The sequence below is a fragment of the Littorina saxatilis genome, linkage group LG13, assembly GCF_037325665.1.
Source record: "Littorina saxatilis isolate snail1 linkage group LG13, US_GU_Lsax_2.0, whole genome shotgun sequence".
Lineage (NCBI taxonomy): Eukaryota > Metazoa > Mollusca > Gastropoda > Littorinimorpha > Littorinidae > Littorina > Littorina saxatilis.
The window spans coordinates 11907085-11927182 of NC_090257.1; the positions used below are offsets into that span (position 1 = coordinate 11907085).

A 20098-nucleotide genomic window follows, 5' to 3' on the forward strand; every position below is an offset into this window, starting at 1 on the left:
TGTGAATTCCAATAGAGTGCTATCACAGAAAATGAAGAAATTACATTCATCCAACTGAACAATGTCAAGAAAATCAGTGCGTGTTGTGTACTTGTTATGTGTGGATGTGTGTGTGTTTTAAGAATGTAATGTGTGCAGAAAATAAGTAAAATTGTGTGTAAGTGGGGGTGTAAATAGTGGTCTGGGTGGCCCAAAAAACAATTTGAAGGTGAATCAGGACTATAGTTATAAGTACTTTCTCTCACTGCTTCCCCCCCTCAAACCCCACGCCTCCTCCAAACTCAATCATTCGAGTAAGTACCTTTTTATTCTGCAAGATTTGTGAGGTCGAAGACTTTGTTACAGGGTATACTAAATAATGACTAACGGTGAGGTTTTTAGGTCTCAGTCACAAATTACATTACCGGTGCTTTCTTTTTCATTCTAGGGAATGTGTGTATTTCCTGGTTTCAAAAAATATTGAAAAAGAATGAAAATTCAGCTTCAGCATCCAGATTTTGTCAAGATATTTTGTGCAGTTATATTTCAGTACCCACAACCTTTTAGTGTCTCATAAAGGGAAATAAATGAACAGTCCTCACAATTGGGGTGCTGTACCGTGAACCCCCCCCCCTTTTAAAAACCTTTACAATTCAAGATCTCCCCTATATTTAGACCTTGCTTTTCAGATTTTCTGGTCATAACCTATGCAAATTCACCTTCATTTTAAGACTTCCTGCTTTTTAATACCTGATTTTATCAGATTTTGGGAGATCGTAAAAGGGGGTTCCACTGTAATATGAATTCTGTTTTAGCTACACCTGTATGCTGTTTGTAAAGAAGGATATTTTACAGATTGAGGGGATCATTTCTGCCTCCATAATGATCGTTATGATCTGACACATTGGCTAACAGATTCCATGATCATGCTGTTATGTAGGAAGTCATAATAATGATGTGTAGGTTTTTGAATTGTGTCTGCTTTGCAGTTCAAATAGATGTCTGCCTTCCTGTTCAATTTTTTTTTCAAATAAGACAATCCCTGAAGCACATTTTCCAACCACATGTCAAACAGCAGTTCTGCTTAGCTTGAAACATAAGTATTGAATAATTATATCAAATTGACCTTTTTGCGGTTGAGCACTTGACAGATGCTGCTACAATACCTCTTGTAGAGAAATTTTTTAGAGATACAGTGGAGACCTTTTAAGATATATATGTATATACAGCAAACTCAATCAAAGAAAAGCAGAATGTCTTAGAATAGAGGTTATAAACAGGAATCTGAGAAAGTAGTGTCTTTTAAGACAAATGTTGTTGTGGTTTTTTTTAAAAGGGGGGGGGGGAAGTTAGGGTTTCACTGTACAATGCAATGGTAAACTGGGCATTCATTCCAAGTAGCCAAAGATGTGTAACTGACACTTTTGCTCGTCAGGAGCACTAGAACACGTCACATTTTCACACTTGTCAGTGTGAGAATGCTAAGTGTGTCAGAATGCTAAAAATCTGGAAAGCCAATGCCCACAGGTATATCCCATCCCCCCTCTCCCACCCACCACCACCTTTTACTCACACTTGCAATCCATTACGTACATGAATAGATTACAAACACTCTTCTGTAACTCTTTATTTTCACACTTTTTCTTGCACTTGGTTAACTTTTTCAACCCTTTTCGAAGTTTGAATTAAGTGTCTTCACTGATGGGTGATTTTCTGTTTATGCTCCAGGACTTCAAGGCACTGGTGCTTGATGACAGCAGGCTCCTACTGGCCCACACACAAAGAAGAGATTGAAGATGCCCTGGTCCTGGAAGAAAAAGAGGGAAAGATCAATAAAGCCAAACGATACGCATCGTTCAGTTATATTGAGGAAAGATATTGGCTATTCGGGTGAAGGTGTAAGAGTTGCCATGTGCAGTTGCTGTGTATGGGTCATAGGAATGACATTATACATCCAACTGGCCAGTACACTGACTTTCTTCCTTGTTGCCTGTATTGGAGTACATTGTGGTGTTAAACAAAGTGCGTTTCTGTGTGGGTTGGTTTACACATGCTCTGTCACATTCCATATTAGACGGCCAGCTGAGACTACAAAATAGTGCATGTTTGTACATTAAAAAAAACAATTAAAAGGAATTAAAACCAGAACCAATCGTTACATAAATGTTATTTGTATCTTTGACCAAAATATGACATTTTACACACACCTTGCAGGGGCGGATCAGTTCATTTTATGGGGGGGGTTTCGAAAAGTATATTGTGAAGTTATGGGTGCGAAGCGCCGAGCCGACGGCGCGAAGCGCCTAGCTTGCTAGGGGGGTCCGGGGGCATGCTCCCCCGGAAAATTTTGAAAAAAAGGATGCAAAATGGTGCAATCTGGTGCAATCTGAGGATGATCATTACCAGTTTCAGGCAGCAGATTTTGTCACTGATTAATACCCCAAAAATTGAAACTCAACACAAAAAAACACAAACAATTATTTTTATTATTTGGCTGGGGGGGAGGTTTCCGGAAACCCCAGAACCCCCCCCCCCCCCCCCCCTCGTCCGCCCCTGCCCTGACAGTCCTTGTTCACCTTGAGGAACACTGACTGTCTCAATCTGTGTAAAATGTCATAATTTGGTCAAAAATACAAATAATGTATATAGTTTTTGGCTTTTTTAATGTACTGTAATCTACCTTGTAAGCGCCGTTAGTACCTAGTAAACGCCCACCCCCAACATTTGGATCAGTGTTTGAACATATGTTGTGTGTGTGGTGTTTTTTTTATTATGTGCACAGTTCTGCACCATGTAGAGACATCTTCATTCTAGAGAACGCTGACAGACAGCTATATATTTATTTATTTCATACTCTCGGCACTGGAGTATCTCTAGATAGCCCCTCAAAAAGAAGACGAGGGAGGGTCTTCTGAAGTTGAAGAGGTCTGCTTTCAGTGATTTCCTGGGAGCATGTGAAAAGACCAGTGTTTGATAACACCACTTCCCTCTGAAAGATTTTAGCTTTCTAAAATAAACTTACCCCTTTCTTCGTCACATCAATGTCTTGGATCAGTATCAAAGACTGACAGAATGACTATTCATTTCGTGTTTTTTAGGATGTGTGTACATTCACTCTCACTGAATGAATTTTTGGGGAAGGGTCCTGAAAGTGTATTGATTAATGCGTTGAATTCACAGGTCTAGTAAAACTTGTGCAAAACAAATATATACAGGTGTTGAAAAGTGCTCGAATTCCAAGAATAGTTTCATGTGTAGCACCTTTGAACTGTGCAGAGAGAATGTGTGCCTGTGGATTTGATATCTACATGGAATAAAATAGACACTGTTCTTGACAATTGAGTATGTTTTTGTGTGCGCATGTTGTTTGGTTTATTGATAATAATTGACTTTTGGTCAAGATGTAACCATGAATTTCTGTAGCAAAGATGCAATGATAAAAATAGACAGAATATGATCAAATAATAAGACACTGGGCTGCAAATTGCTTTTAATTGTCATTGTATTTATCTGTAAACTGATCATGATTTCCATGGCATGATTAATGCAGTGGAACCTCCCTTCTATGACCCCCCCAATTTAAAACTCCCTTCTTTTTAAGACCTTGTTTTCTCACATTTTCTGTTCATAACCTCTGTAAAATTACCCCCATTTTAAGACTCGTTCCTTTTTTAGACTCGATTTTCTCAGATTGTTTGAGGTCGTAAAAGGGGGGTGCCACTGTAGTAATAATGCATCTTCAGAAATTGAACACAGGTGCTGCAGTTTTTTTATAACCATGAAGAAGAAAAATACTGTTTCAAAACTTTGACAGTGTCTTATCCTCAAACGTACACCTTTTTAAAGAATCCATAACTTTTCATCACTCAACAAAATTGCCTGCAGCTCAAGTGAACCAGAAATGGGGAACAATTGGCCACACTCAAGGAATCGGTTCCTGGCAACTTTTCTGTCGGTCGCGCAGCCTGAGAGAAACATGACAGAGATAGTTACTCAAGATAAAAGATAAGCTTGACTTACATCAGAATTATGAACATTTCAACTCACCTTGAGCTTTGTCCAAAATATTTTAAACCATTATTGCCACACATTGCAAGAATGTTTGATGTCCGGGTGCTTTCCCCCTGAAAATTAAAAAAAATAGTTTTAGTAATTATAGCAACATATAAACCAGTAAGTGTAAACCAAAGGCTGGCCAATTACATACAGTTCTACAGCAACATCAGTTCTGAACATTATAAGATGTTTGATGGGTTGTTGACAGACCAGCTTTTTTGTCGGTCCGGCCTTGGTCAATAAATATGAAACAAAAGACGATATGCTCCCCCTCGGACCGACAAAAAAGCTGGTCTGGCAACACACCATCAAACATCGTTTTTGTCATCATTTTGGTGGTTCAACATTAAGTGAAAAATCAACACAGGGAGCCATGGTTTGAAACGCGAGTTCTGTTATTATAATGCATGTTCGGGGCCCCAGCACGTTGTTCAAAGCTGGCGTGCGAAAGCAACTTACTGTGTGTGATTTGAGTTTATAATGTTGAGACAAGTATGTCAGGTTTGAGGATGCGAAGTTCTGTAGGTTCCGACTACAGAGTGGTGTGTGAAACCAACAGTAAGCGCCTTTGAGACGATAGTGTCCACATGTTGCATTCGAGCGATGGGATTGTCGTATTTCAAACGAGGTGATTTGCTTACACAGTCAGCGTTGACCATCTCACAACAGATCTGTTACGTGGATTATCGTGCGACGTTCGAGTCTGGGGCAAGGAATCGCAGGAAGCAAAGATGAGTCTTTTTCCATTGTCACCTTTCTTTCCGGTTGTTGGTGCATATAATATTGTGCGGACAAAATGATGCGACGGCGAGTGTTTTTTGCCTCAAAGATTTTGTGGTGTGGGTATTGTTTTGCTCGTTTCATACCCACACCAAAACCTGAAACACAACCCACCCCACCCTCCCCTTCCCTCACAATCAGTCCATGAACACAAACACTGACACCCACAAATTAATGATCAAGTTACCCCCCCCCCCAACCCTTCACTTGCACACCTGCTACGCAGACGATCATATTTGTTGGGTTTTTTGTTCTTGTTTGTGTTATTGCGGAATCGGTTTTCTCTTATTGCTACACGTGTCTCTTCATTACATTTCACCATCGCCCTACCACCCTGCCCCTCTCGGTATTCCACCCCTCGGTTTTCAGTGGTAAATATTAGTAATCAAATATTGAAGCTACGTTGAGTCAAAGGTCACAGAAGATTTGCATCGTGCAGCACTGCACGAATTGGGTCAAAGGACACAAACGAGTTGCGTCGTGCCGCGAAGGAAAGATAATCGCGATCTTGTTTCTCATTGCCTCTCTGTTTTTCATTAGACTTGTCATTCTGCTTGCTCGGCTTTGTCAGATGTCTTCATTTCTTGTTGCTATGTTCTTTGCTTTTTTATTATTATTTTTTTATTTGCGCTTAATTTATCGATACAACGTCTTGTGCACGGGTCAAAATGTGTGTGTCAGGGGTCAATTGGTTTGACTTAAACTTGACGTTCGTGTTTCTCCAAACAGAGATACACGCACTCCATGACTTTGTGAGAAGATAAAACATATCGATAGGTTTCATTTGTTTGCGATAAAGCATAAATGTATGACCTTTGATGAGGTAGTTTTGTTTTTTGTTTACATTTGCCAGTTTGCCAGTTCGTATTTGGAACTTGGCGAAGCAGTGTCGTCTGTTTAGGTCTGGGGAAACGCCAATGAAAAGAGCCGAAGAATCCTCGAGCGTTTCTATTGGGTTTGCTTTTGATTATCCATGTAATAGGGCTTCCTGCAACTATGGTAACCGGGGATTTATTCCCCGGGGAACATGAGATTTATTTCCCAGGTGCTTGTGAATGAAAACTCGTGAAAATGATGACAAGAAGCTTTCAACATGCACAGCGACACTTAAAAATGGCAGTTAAAAAAGAAAGGATGAATGAGATTCTGCCGCATTTAGTGTTTGCTTCAATGAACGCCGTCCGAGGAAGAATGTGATCTTCGTTAAAAAGTTACCCTTTCACAAAGCCTTACAATAAGCTTCAATCATAGTTTTTCCTGCAAAATCACAACATTAAAAACTTTAAGCACAGAAAAACTCATACCGCTGACAATATAAAATGTCAGTTATAAATAACATTTTCTGTTGCACTACATCCAAAGACTGTGCTGACTGACCTTACTTTTTCCATCTCAAAACAATTTTTAGGGGGATTACCTACTCTGTCTGCCAGTGCACCACAGGAGCTTGTACCCAACTGTCAGTTGATCATTATTTACTCCTGCATGTACGCCCTTACGAGGCTAGCGAATGCGTAGTATGTAGACCCTAGTTGTAAGAAGACTGTAGGGATGAAGGAGTAAATAATGATCGACCGGCACTTTGATACAAGCTCCTGTGCAGTGCACAGACACACACACACACACCGTGGCGTGTCCGTGTTCAAACCGGCCAAAACTGGACTCAATCGACCCTGCACACTACACGTTCGTGCACTCGCTTGATGGATGCTTCATTCGCTCAACACACCAGCAGACACACAGACAAAAACGGCAGCAACATTTGTCTAGGTCTGTCCAAAGTCTACACAACACTTGCTTTACTTACAAATCCCGGCAGCAGGAGAGAGCTCTGCGTCGTGGGTAGTCAGCGCACACCGCCACACGACGGTAACACTCATGCAGTTCAATCCAACTTTCCCACTGCTTGCTGAATTGATAACTTTGCATTTTGTGCGTCGAGCATGACTTTCTCGTGATTCTGTGTCGTTCCCAGTCAGTCTGCTGGTTTCTGAACCACCTTGAGTCGATTTCTTACTGAAACGTGTGGGCTTGTTGTCACAAAGCGGCCATCCCATCCGCCATTGTTTTGAGTCGTCATGAAAACGGCACGCTCGCGACGAAAACCAGTCTATGACGGCCAATTTTAATCTTCAAATGGTGGAGAGCAGTCGCCAATTTAATCATGTTTAATTAATTATTTAGCATACTTGTGGTGCTTTATTGAGCAAACCGGGCCAGGTGCGACACTGGACTGACCGGACTGCTGACTGATGACGACGACTCTGACTACAGGCAGGAGGTAGATAGGTTTGTGGGGTGGTGTGAAAACAACTATTTAGAGCTTAATGTGGGGAAGACAAAGGAAATGATAATGGACAACAGGAGGGGGGAACATGTACACAGGGAGATAGTAATCAAGGGGGAGGTCGTAGAGAAGGTAGAGCAGTATAAGTATTTGGGGGTGATTATAGACAATAAGTTGACATGGAAACCAAACTCTGATGCCCTTGTGAAGAAACTCCACTCTCGCCTGTGCTTTTTGAGAAAACTCAGGTCTTTTAACATCAGACAAGAAATCCTTCAGATGTTTTACACTTCAACGTGCAATAGTGTGTTGTACTTTGGCTCCGTGTGTTGGGGTGGCAACATCAACAAGCAAGACAGGGATAGATTAGATAAATTCATCTGGGCCCGTATGCTTATGGGGGAAGTTCGCGACAACTCCCGAAGTTTTGAGTGACATCGGAAGTACTTGCCTCACTTTCGTATGCATGGGCCGGAAAAAGGGTTTACCTAGAAGCAAAGCGAGGAAGTAACTCAGGGTATTTTGCGACTACTTCTAAAGTTTTGAGTGACATCGGAAGTACATCCTCACTTTCGCATGCATGGGACGAAAAAAGAGTTTACTTTGGAAGCTAACGAGGAAGTAAATGAGAGTAAATGTACTACAGCCAGACCCAGTAGTAAACACGCTACTTCCACAGTTTCTCAGTGCAAAAAGGCAGGGCTTTTCTTCAGTTTTTCATGTCAAACCGAGCTGACGCTCCCAAAGAGAGAAAATAGAGGAAAAAGTCGTATCTTCTGCATGCATTTCGTGCACATTTCCCTGAATACAAACCTGAGTTGCCAGCTTTGACTTTTGTTTGTTCTGGGTCATTGGCCACCACTCTTTCATTCCCGCTTATACGAGGGGGTTACTGTGTTTCTATGAAAATGGGCGTCGTTGTGTGCATGTGTGAGTGTGTGTGTGTGTGTGTTTGTGTGCGTGCGTGCGTGTGTTTGTGTGCGTGTGTGTGTGTGTGTGTGTGTGTGTGTGTGTTCGAGTGTTGAAGTGTAAGTTTCTGCTATTTTTTTTGTCATTGCTTTATCTGTGTGTGTGTGTGTGTGTGTGTGTGTGTGTGTGTGTGTGTGTGTGTGTGTGTGTGTGTGTGTGTGTGTGTATGTATGTATTTGTGCGAGTGCCTGTCTGCCTGTGTGTGCGTGCGTGCGGGTATAATTGTGCGTCTGTTCCTTCATACGTTTGTTTGCGTGTTCGCGCGTGCCGTGTGTGTGTGTGTGTTTGTGTGTGTGTGTGTTTGTGTGTGTGTGTTTGTGTGTGTGTGTGTGTGTGTGTGTGTTTTCGATGTTATGTGTGTGTTCGACGGTGTGTGTGTGTTCGACGGTGTGTGTGTGTGTGTGTGTGTGTGTGTGTGTGTGTTCGACGTTATGTGTGTGTTCGACGGTGTGTGTGTGTGTGTGTGTGTGTGTGTGTGTGTGTGTGTGTGTGTGTGTACCCACTCCCCACACTATGATGAGCTGACTATATTTGCGCCTTGATATTTTATTCATGTTCTTACGTTTTATGCTGTTTATTGTGATTCACCACACCCGAGTTTATCGTAATTGAGATAATAAAGTGTTCTATGTCTATGTATTATGTCTAATACACATGCACACACGCACGTAGGCTACAAAAATCCAATCTTGACTTTGAACTTTATATAAACATACATCCTCTTCACAATTAACGAGGACAAACGCAATTTACAAACACCTAAGTAGGCCTACAACAATTTTTCTGTTTTAAAAATTCGGACACACATTTTCTCAAATAATATGAAATTCGCTGAACTTATCTTCTTTTCACTACACCTTATATCTTGATTCCCAAAAAATGGAGTTCTGCCTTTTTAAATTTACCAGTAACACAAACATTCGCTCTGACCAAACTATTTTTGTCCAGCAGTTTTACCGATACACAATCATTAAAAAAACACTACAAAAAGAGTTTTAAGTTAACCGACTTCGCTACCACATAAACAACCTTTTTTTTATTGTCCCCAACATTCTGGTCATTATTATAGACAGTCATTCTATTTAAGGACAATTATCACAGCTTTCGTTCAACCAGAGATACAGCGCGATCAACGTTTGCCCATTTACGAACTCGCGATGAGATTTGTTTCTTCTGGTCACCAAGCCTACCGTTTACAAACGCATGCGCACTAAGTGGGATTCCCCCAATTTTCTCGACCTTGACCTCAGAACTCTCGAAGCCACTACTTCGGCGTTCAATTTAGCTCGTGCATACCGAGTAGCTGGCAACTTTGCTTTCGAAGTTCCCACTTCCAATGTCAAGGGCCTCTCGCTTGACATAATTATACGACGATATCGCATCTCAAGGGTCCTTACCCATCCAAAAGAAACCTCCAGCGCATACTACAATTGCAGGACATTCCGTTTTTAAAGGCAGCTCATTGGGAAATTATCTCAGACACAATATCGAAGACGTGAAATGCGTCAATCGAGCAACTGTCGTAACTTGGCTACAATGAGACGGTCTCCTACCTTGCACCATAGACACGGACTGTGACATTCTTGTTTAATTTAGGTGAAATGCTTAAAACAGAGTGACTCAAAAGCGACAGTTCGATCAGTTACTGACCGAAAAAATCGTGCTCGAGTCATTCGGCGAAGGTGGCGAGCTTTCAAACCAGCACGACTGAATAACTCAGAATGCCTTTTTTCATCATGCCTCTATTCTACACGAGTAACATAGTGCAGTGGTAACGGTTCCGGACTCTCGTTCATTTGCTCCGGGTTCAAGTTCCGCCGGGAGCTATATATTTTTTATTAATCTTTTCCTTTTTAAGCCTCCGCAATTGCATTCCGGCTGCAAAAACCGGATTTTGCCTCTGTGTTAATTTTATTCATTTGCAAAAGAAACCTTCCTATGCTTTGAAAAAATCATATCATGTCTTGACTTTCAACTGTACGCGCGTGTGTATATGTGTGTCACTACGGTGAGTATGTGTGTGTGTGTGTGTGTGTGTGTGTGTGTGTGTATGTGTGTGTGTGGGTGTGTGTGTGTGTGTGTGTGACGTGTCACTTGTGTCATCATAGTTTCAGTGTGTGTATGAGTGTAGATTGAGAGAGAATGAGAGAAAGTGAGAGAGAGTGAGTGTGTGGTTATTTGTTTGTGAATGTGTGCGTGCGTGTATGGGTGCGTGTGTGTGTGTATATGTGTGCGCGCGAGCGCGCGCGTGTGTGTGTGTGTGTGTGTGCAGTGTGTGGTGTGTGTGTGTGTTTATGTGTGCCGTCAGTGTCACTTGTGTCATAGTGTCAGTATGTGCATGAGTGTACGTTTGTCTGTGTGTGCGTGTGTCGTAAGAGAGAGAGAGAGAGAGAGAGAGAGAGAGAGAGAGAGAGAGAGAGAGAGAGAGAGAGAGACACTTCTTTGGCAATTTTGGACCAGACAGCGTCTTTATGTTTAACAGTTAGACTGTTCTGAAATTTGGACAGAATAACCGTTCTTTCGTAAAACACTTCTGTCAAGAGTACAGCAATTTCACCATCTGAAAAAGGCGCAGAACGCCCCTCTGTGTCTACTTTCTTTTTGAGCGGCACACGTGCCATGCCATTTTCGTTGACTGCCATGTTGATAGAAACGTGCGCATGCGTATTAGTAGGGATTCCCCCAATTTCCCCGACCTTGACCTTAATACTCTCGCTGTCACTACTTTGGCGTTCAAGTCAGTTCATGCATTGTGAACAGTTAGAAAGTTGACTTCGGGAGTTCCCACTTCGAAAAGAGGCCTCTACTTCCAGTGTTTCTTACTTCTAGTTCATGCATACGGGCCCAGGAAAGCAAGTGGGGTGGTTGGGAGGAAGCAGGACAATTTCACATCAACACATGAACGACGACTGACTGACAAGGTACAGAAGATTTTGGCTGACGACTCGCACCCACTCAGACCGGAATTTGACAGTAGACGGACAGACAGGAGCAACAGATTCAGACAACCAACCGCAAGATCCACACGCTACAGAAATTCGTTCATTCCATCTGCAATTCACATCTTCAATTCTCAGGTGGGGCGGTAGATGCTGGTGTTGTCGCTCTGATGCACGGGGTCAGTGTTCTGTATTGTTTCAGTATTGTTGATTTTGTTTTGCATGATTATATACTCTTATTCTACTCTCTTAGACAATATGTGATAACCGGCAAGGTGCTGACTTTCGTTTGTGCATTGTTGATGGTGAATGCATGTTAATTTATTTTTAATATACTTTCTTATGTGATAACCAATGTGCTGTATTTTCTCAGTTTTGCTGATGTTATACGCTTGGTACATATATTTACTCATTTTCCTTAAATAACATGTGATAACATTACTTCATAGCTAAGCACATGATTTTACCTATGGCACAACACAAATCTCTAGCCTTCCTCTCTGAGATGCGTTTGAAGACAGACTGTTAAAAGAGAATAAATGTATGTACATAATTATGATAGAATATTGATGTATGAATTGAAGAAATGTATAAGAACACAAGAATGTATGAATGACAAAGAACAAATGTTTATTTTTGAATGTTGTATGTATGTTTTATTACGGACACAAAAGCTCAGCAATGCAATTTCTCTTTTAGAGATTAATAAAGTTTATTGTATTGTATTGTATTAATTAAAGGTACACTAAATTCCCCAAATTTTTCAAATCGGCCGAATTCGACAAAAAAAACTCCAAAATGGCGGCGTGGACACTATATGTTTAAGCATTTAGGGTCGAATCTACTTCCGCTATATTCGAAAGGGTGTGCTTGCCAGCTTCTGTAATGCAAAAAATTGAAAATATTATTCATGACGTTGCATTAAAAAAAAAAAAGAAAGCTTTCAGATCTTAGAATGTCACTTCATGTTTAGACAAAAACTTCAAATTGTTAAAACATGTCATTTTGGGGGGGTAAAAACTTAATAAATACTGAAATTTCATGTTGCAAATGCCTTAGTGGGCAAAAACTAAAAAATGTTAAGGTGTGACTTTATTTAGGCACATTTCAACTCGCTTCTCATCAAGGATATCAAAAATGTGATTCAAAAATTTTCTTATTTGTATATTACACTATTTTTTTCCGATCAAATTAATTATTACAAAAATTGTCTAAAGTGAGAAACTATGAAAATCATGCATTTAAAAAAAAAAAAAAGCTTTTAGAGCTTTCTGATGTCGCTGTAACACTTAAAGCTGCCAGCAAGCAGATTTCTACACCTTCTCGTATGATGGCCTATCCAATTCCTTATATCTCAAAGTGTCTTCCACTTTATTTTCAGCCCCGTAGAGCAAGTCGTTTGGCTGCAATCAAAGCAAACAATAAAAGCAACGAAAAAGTGTTTATTTTACAACGTTTTTGTCAAACATGCAGCCAATAAACAAATATTCACTTGCAAAATTATACAACAAACTGTATCAATACCTGTTTTTCACATTGCATTCGAAACAAATTATCTACCATACCAAACCTAGAAAATAAACTGTACTTACATGTATGAGCGTCTATCTAACCGCACGTGGGATAACTCTGCAGCAGAGCGTATATTGCACGCTCTGCTCCGCAGTGAGTCGTCGAAAATAGTGTTTTTTTCTGTGCGTTTTTTGTAAATAATGCAATAACAGCACACACATTTGCTTGCAGAATTAAACAACAAATTTCACTGATACATGCTAGTCACATTGCATCCAAAAAGAATGATCTACGACTCCAAACTTTGAAAATAAACTGCACTTATATTAAAATATTCTATCAACCCGTACTTAAGGTTAAGGCCTAAGTACTTAAGCATTTAGGGTCGAAACTACTTCCGCTATATTCGAAAGGGTGTGCTTGCCAGCTTCTTTAACAAAAATATTCATTTTGTCAAAATAACATGGACGCCTGTTCATTTTGAATGAAAATTTTTCTTGTTCTTCACAGTGATACAGAATTAGGCAAGACATGTAATGGGGAACGTGACACAATTCATCGTTTAACGAGTCCATCGAATTAAAGAAGAAAAGAAACGAAAAGAGAAAAGCCGTGTGTTCGTTTGTTCAACTGAGTTACTTTGACTTCACTGCATCCAGTTGGAGTGGACACAACTTTAACACAGCACTGTGCTCGCAAGCAAGCTGGCGACAAGAACAACGACAGACGTTACCAGACCACTTGCGCCACCATCGTTCAAAGCATGGTTATCTCCGGCCTTCATGATGACGTCTCCCTGGTTGGTGCCGCTCGCCGAGCCTGACTGGCTGCTCATCTTCCCTGTTGTCAATGGTTAAAAACATCATGTTGATAAAGGTTTTTCAATACTCTCTGGACCTGTCTCTTTCTCTCTGTCGTTCTCTCTCAGTCTGTATGTCTGTCTGTCTGTCTGTCTGACTGTCTGTCTGTCTGTCTGTCTGTCTGTCTCTCTGTCTCTCTCTCTCTCTTTCTCTCTCTCTCTCTCTCTCTCTCTCTCTCTCTCTCTCACTCTTCAGTTATCAAAGCAGTATACCCGCAAACAAACAGACGACAAGAACGACAAGGTTGTGCACGAAGCGAAAGTGTCTGATTGGTTGAAATCACAATAAATATCAGTTTCAATGCAATCAACCCCACGCTGCGACTGCGTACCACCCAGATGAGTGGGACCCATTTTCGCATCGCACACTTCAGCCCAGACCACTCGCGCCACCGTCAGAGGCAGCTTCCCTTACCTTGCTTCAGGTAGTCCTTCAGAAAATCGAGAGCCGCTTTCTCCCTTTCTTCCTTCGTGGCATTTTCATATTGCCTTAATACACGGTTCATATCCGCGGTAAACTGGGGGTTGTTCAGTTGGTCCTGAACTATTTTAAACAGTGCAGGTGTGATCGGGCCTGGGTAGGAAGCGTTGATGGCCTGTATAATGGCAGGGTTGATGATGATGGTGGCGGAGGCCGTGACGCTGTGGGGGTTGCCTGGACCGCCTGGTAGTGAGTCGTTGGTTTTGCTGCTGCCCCCATGGTCCACTCGTGAAGCTGTGATACCTTTAGAGAAAGGGAGTAAACGATTACTTTTTGCGCGCTTACAGAATGTTGACAAAGGCTGTGCAATACCCCAACCACATCACATCGAACTCAGTTCAGCTGTAGGCTTAGACTGAAGATTTCGTTTTTATGATTAGAATAGTTATCTCCTGAATAAATATCAAAACGAACTACGAAAATACTAAATTGTGGAGTAAAGCAACAAATAAAAGATAAAGAAAGAAGAAGTGATTTGTGAAGCAATGTACACTTAAACGAGAATGTAGATACTCAGAGCTCACTTCCAGCCTTATATATAGTGCATGGTTTCCTTAGACCGTGGCGTTTACGACGATTGATGACAGTTTTGTGTTGTTTTATAGCGGCGATGTACAGTTTTTTTAATTCCTGGCATGTCTAGACTGTCATCCCGAACAAGACTTAATCCACAAGGATGAATGTCTGAAATCAGACACAATTCACCATCAATCTCAGCTCTCCTAATTCGTTCCTGGGTCTACTGACGAGTAACGTTTCGCAGAAATAATGGCACACTTTAATATCATATTGTATTGCTACGTGAATTTATCAGCAGAAATGTAGAACATAAAAACTTGAAACGTACAACGATGATGCGACGATTTTATACGCGAACTTTTTCCTGCCATCATCAAGATAAGCGAGCACATGAATCACCACAGGCGTGTACATGAAATAAGTGCATATAATCCACTTGATCATGTCCCAACAAGCAACGATGCCGCGGCTTTCTATGTAGAATGGCAATTTTTTTGCAGAATTATTTTCACAAATTGACACTGGTGTCAGTTACAAATTCAATTTAGCAACAAATTCCTACTCCGCACAGAAAGTAGTCAGCCAGTGGATGTTTGGTATGTCCCCGAATATAGGAATGTCAATTTAATCTCATCAATCAATGAGGCTTATATCGCGCATATTCCGTGGGTACAGTTCTAGGCGCTCTGCAGTGATGCCGTGTGAGATGAAATTTTATGTAAAAGCTCCCTACGTCCCGTGGTAGTTTACAAGATTGTTGAAACGGGAAGGAAGAAGAAGAAGAAAAGAAATATAATTTATGTGAAAAATTATTTCTGATGGGGGTTTTAAATTCTAGGATGAAAAGCAGTAAGATGTTAAATCCATATCCAATCCAAGTTTTCATTGAATAACCAAGATGCAAATCATAAAAGGCACTTCCGCCCACTACTCGAAAGCAGCAACAAAGGAAAATACAGCTCTTCGAGGCGAGAAGGCAGATGCTGAACGAGCACGAAGAAGGGCCGAAAGTGTGAAAGAAACAAACAAACAATCAAACACTTCGCGTATGAGACGCCGTCCTAAGTTCAGTACATCTGTCCGTCAGCCCGTTCAATCCTCCATAGGCCTGTTTGTCCATGCATCCATCTATTAAATTAATCGTGGTTTACTTACCTGACAGACATAACAGAAACACTTTGATCATCGGCAATGCCATCATTATCATCGGGCAGATCAGATTCTTCGCTCCCTTTTCTTTTCTCTCCTCCAATGTTTTAGCACGTTCGCAGGTCACACAAATGTTGGAATTCACTGCAGCTTTACAGCTTTATACACTATCTGAGGTTCCTGAGGCCTAGACCCTGATCATTTTGAAGGTGCTGTCCGTTGAATAAAAACTCGACCACTCCGATACCGTTGCCTATGTTCACTGTTTTGTCTCCCACCTTCGGGTACTCAAGTCTGATGATGAGGTCATTCAATCATTCATTCATTCATTCATTCATTCATTCATTATTGTATTCATTCATTCATTCATTCATTATTGAACTTGAACTTGAACTTGCGATGTTTAAGGCCTTAGGCCTGTTCATCGATCCTGTCGAATAGTACTCCAATAATTATTGTATTCATTCATTCATTCATTTATTCATTCATTATTTATTTATTCATTTATGTATTTATCTATTCATTTATCCATCTATTTATTATCAATCTATTTACTTATTTTTCATTAAGAACATTCGAGCACCCTGTCTTTCTCTGATTCAACCACAGACTATTGTTCCTAATTGGTTAGCTCGACAAGCCGCGTGTTACTGGTAAAAATTAACAACACCAGTTTGTAGCCTCTTTTTAAAACCTCATGATAAATTCAACAACAACAACATAAATATCGTGTTGTTGTCTTTTTAAATAAATATTGATCTTCTTTATTTCTTCCTATCTCAGTATCAATGTCTTGTTGTATCCGCCTGTCTGTGAGTGCATGTGTTCATTCCAATGTTTCTACACTCGTGTCTGCTTTGGGTTTGACTTTGAGGCCATTCCACCTCTGGCAGTCAGTCTTTAACCTTTGCCGGATGCCGCTTTTGACTACACACTCCCGACGATGCGGGTTTGTCTGAACCCATACATTTGAAAGAGGGTTTTTACCGTTTATTTCTCTAACGACGGGGTGGGTTCAGCGCTACTTCAGTGGTTGCATCGAGTTTCTCCCTTCACCGACCTCTTGCAGGGGAGGGAGAGGGGGAGGGAGAGGGGGAGGGAGAGGGGGAGGGAGAGACTGAGAGAGACTGAGAGACTAAGAAAGAGAGAGAGAGAGACTAAGAAAGAGAGAGAGAGACTAAGAAAGAGAGAGAGAGAGAGACTAAGAAAGAGAGAGAGTCTAAGAAAGAGAGTGAGAGACTAAGAAAGAGAGAGAGAGAGAGAGTCTAAGAAAGAGAGTGAGAGACTAAGAAAGAGAGAGAGAGACTAAGAAAGAGAGAGAGGGAGACTAAGAAAGAGAGAGAGAGAGAGAGAGAGACTAAGAAAGAGAGAGAGACTAAGAAAGAGAGAGAGAGAGACTAAGAAAGAGAGAGAGAATAAGAAAGAGAGAGAGAGACTAAGAAAGAGAGAGAGACTAAGAAAGAGAGAGAGAGAGACTAAGAAAAAGAGAGAGAGAGATACTAAGAAAGAGAGAGAGAGAGACTAAGAAAGATAGAGAGAGAGAGACAAATAAAGAGAGAGAGAGACTAAGAAAGAGAGAGAGAGAGACTAAGAAAGAGAGAGAGAGAGACAAAGAAAGAGAGAGACTAAGAAAGAGAGAGAGGGAGACTAAGAAAGAGAGAGAGACTAAGAAAGAGAGAGAGAGAGACAAAGAAAGAGAGAGAGAGAGACTAAGAAAGAGAGAGAGAGAGACTAAGAAAGACAGAGAGAGAGAGACTAAGAAAGAGAGAGAGAGAGAGACTAAGAAAGAGAGAGAGAGAGACTAAGAAAGAGAGAGAGAGACTAAAAAAGAGAGAGAGAGACTAAGAAAGAGAGAGAGAGAGACTAAGAGAGAGAAAGAGAGACTAAGAAAGAGAGAGACTAAGAGAGAGAGAGAGACTAAAAAAGAGAGAGAGAGACTAAGAAAGAGAGAGAGAGACTAAGAAAGAGAGAGAGAGAGACTAAGAAAGAGAGACAGAGAGAGAGACTAAGAAAGAGAGAGAGAGAGAGAGACTAAAAAAGAGAGAGAGACTAAGAAAGAGAGAGCTAGAGACTAAGAAAGAGAGAGAGAGACTAAGAGAGAGAGAGAGAGACTAAGAAAGAGAGAGAGAGAGACTAAGAGAGAGAGAGAGAGAGACTAAGAAAGAGAGACAGAGAGAGACTAAGAGACAGAGAGACAGACTAAGAGAGAGAGACAGACAGAGAGACAGACAGAGAGAGAGACAGAGAGAGAGACAGAGAGAGAGAGAGAGAGACAGACAGTCAGATAGACAGACAGTCAGATAGACGGATAGACGGATAGACAGACAGACAGACAGACAGAGCAACTGACAACAGACATACAGACAGAGAGATACGGACAGACAAACAGAGAGACAGACAGTCTCTTGGAGACAAACAGGCAGACAGACACTGTTCCGCCGCTTTGGTAATTATGGGTGTAGCAGAACCCGCGCCGTCGGCAGAGGGATAGTTACAATCACTACTACTCTTTAAAAGTATGGGTATGTGTGAACCCGCGCCATCGGTAGTGTTTATGTAAATTATCATAATCAATTAATTCTGATGTTTTGTCATGTACACACTAAAAATTTGCAGACAGAGAGCAAATTAGGTGTGTGAGAGATACTTAAAATTTCAAAACGATACCTTTAATGGTTCCAGAGTTACAATGATTTTAGTGTGTCTCTGGGTACAGGTGAACCCAGGAAGCACGGCAAAGGTTAAACTGTCTTCACTTTTACCAGATTGCTTTCCTTCCTGTGCACATTATGTCATTTTTTCCCGTTGGGTACAGAGTGTATAATTCGTTTGCCTTAATATTGTGTTAAATTTTTTACTAAGGATGTAACACATGAAGCTCGAAGAGATAAGCCATCTGGATAGTTCCTTTAAACGACTAAGTCAAATTCCAGCGTTGATGTGCAGCAATACTGCGTGTTTAGTCCGTTATTTCGCAATAGATGTTTAGTCCGTTATGTCGCAATAGATGTTTAGTCCGTTATGTCGCAATAGACCTAGAGGTGGAATGTCCTCAAAGTCAAACCCAAAGCAGACACGAGTGTAGAAACATTGGAAGGAACACATGCACTCACAGACAGGCGGATACAACAAAACATTGATACTGAGAAGTGTGATAAGGTGATAATGTGATATAATTTTTAAACAGGCAATGCATTGCTTCTATTTGTAGGCTTATTTTAGTAAGTGTGTGGGTACAATGTTTGCGTGTAACGATATGATGTGAATATGCGATGTGAATGTTACTACATGCATGGTTGATTGATTGATTAATTGATTGATTTTACAGACACACAGTCAAGCTTGTAATTTCTCTTTTAGAGATGAATAAAGATTATTGTATTGTATTGTATTGTACTTTTATTGTATTGTATTGTATCTCCGTAACTTTCGCGTTTGTTTCGAAATCTGTGAAGTTTAAATCGCTTACTATACGTGATACTCTCCTGAGCGCAGCTGCACATCAAAGAGTGTTAAAGCAGTTAACCAGAAAATTGTGCGTGTTATTATCCATTCGATATTTCTATAAATAAAATAAAATACCCCAAAAGAAGTCGGGGAGTGTTTTTGCTTTTAAGTCGCTGGTCAATAATCTGTTTTACTTGCCCTCATTGTTGTGTCAAATGATGACAGCTTGTTGCTCAACCTATGTGTCGAAAAAAGCAACCACTAATTACACAGAGGGAGAAAATAAAGGAAACAGAAAACTGCTGTGTACGTGAAATAGCTGCTTTCCATTGCTCATTTCCTTTTTCAACGCACCCTTAACTCAAGTGTTCCACTGTTGAACACACTTTCTGTAACCAGTTGTGAACACAGTGTGATATACTATATAAATATACTTACAAAAGTAGCACACATGGTAAACACTAAAAAGCGTTTACCATGTGTACTACTTTTGGTGGTAGAATATTGTATGCCATGGTATCTCACACAGTGTTCTCAACTGGTAACAGAAAGTGCGTTCAAAAGTGGAATACTTCACTGAGTTTACAGTGCGGAAATATCTAATCAAAGGATCATAGGAAGGATCTAGGAACGAAGGAAGGGTGAAAAAAGAAAGACAGAAAGAAAAAAAAAAGAGAAAAAAAAGAAACAAACAAAGAAACAAACAAAGAAAAAAGTGAAATAAGAAAGGATAAATTGACTAATCGATTAAAATGATAAGACAAAGAAGGAAAAAACGTGATCAATAACAACTGTAATCATTGCAGAAGCCAATGGACAGCCAAAGGCTCATGACAAAACTCTCCCGTTGCATGTGACTTGTCACTGAAGCCAAGAGTTAATCTTGTGATCAGTCAAGCGAAGCCGCGGAGAACAGCTTTGTTACTTTTTGCTTGACTGGAATCACTGTACGGATTCCTCCTCATTTCACCTTCAGTGAAGGTGACCGCAATGTTACTAACTTATTTACGTTATAAAAGAAAAAATATATATACATGATTTGTAGTCAACTAGCTATTTGCTTATTCATTGCATAATGTATCTACGTATTAACATCAATGAATTCTTCCAGTGTACTTAAC

At 40.6% G+C, this 20098-nt stretch overlaps 2 protein-coding genes and 1 long non-coding RNA gene across 5 annotated transcripts in view; 1 reads left to right on the forward strand and 2 right to left on the reverse strand.

The window, feature by feature from the left end:
* Positions 1-20098, forward strand: part of LOC138983605 (probable N-acetyltransferase 16) — a 44527-nt gene that overhangs the window by 16961 nt on the left and 7468 nt on the right. The window lies entirely within an intron of this gene.
* Positions 1378-7034, reverse strand: LOC138983602 (uncharacterized). Its single transcript, XR_011461205.1, has 3 exons — positions 6623-7034; positions 4027-4103; positions 1378-1786 (listed from the first exon to the last, which is right to left on the reverse strand). It is a non-coding gene; the product is annotated as an uncharacterized lncRNA (long non-coding RNA).
* On the reverse strand, positions 11331-15693 carry LOC138983603 (uncharacterized). Its single transcript, XM_070356877.1, has 3 exons — positions 15537-15693; positions 13797-14105; positions 11331-13362 (listed from the first exon to the last, which is right to left on the reverse strand). The coding sequence occupies exons 1-3, from the start codon at positions 15586-15588 to the stop codon at positions 13199-13201; spliced, it is 525 nt and encodes a 174-aa protein (XP_070212978.1). The 5' UTR covers positions 15589-15693; the 3' UTR covers positions 11331-13198.

What these genes read in the sequence shown, in the direction of transcription:
- LOC138983603 (XM_070356877.1), bottom strand. Translation starts at nt 15,588, where the DNA reads ATGATAATGATGGCATTGCCGATGATCAAAGTGTTTCTGTTATGTCTG. An exon ending in GTTTCTGTTATGTCTGTCAG is followed by an intron (nt 14,106 to 15,536) that starts GTAAGTAAACCA and finishes CTTTCTCTAAAG; the next exon opens with GTATCACAGCTTCACGAGTG. An exon ending in GAAGGACTACCTGAAGCAAG is followed by an intron (nt 13,363 to 13,796) that starts GTAAGGGAAGCT and finishes CATTGACAACAG; the next exon opens with GGAAGATGAGCAGCCAGTCA.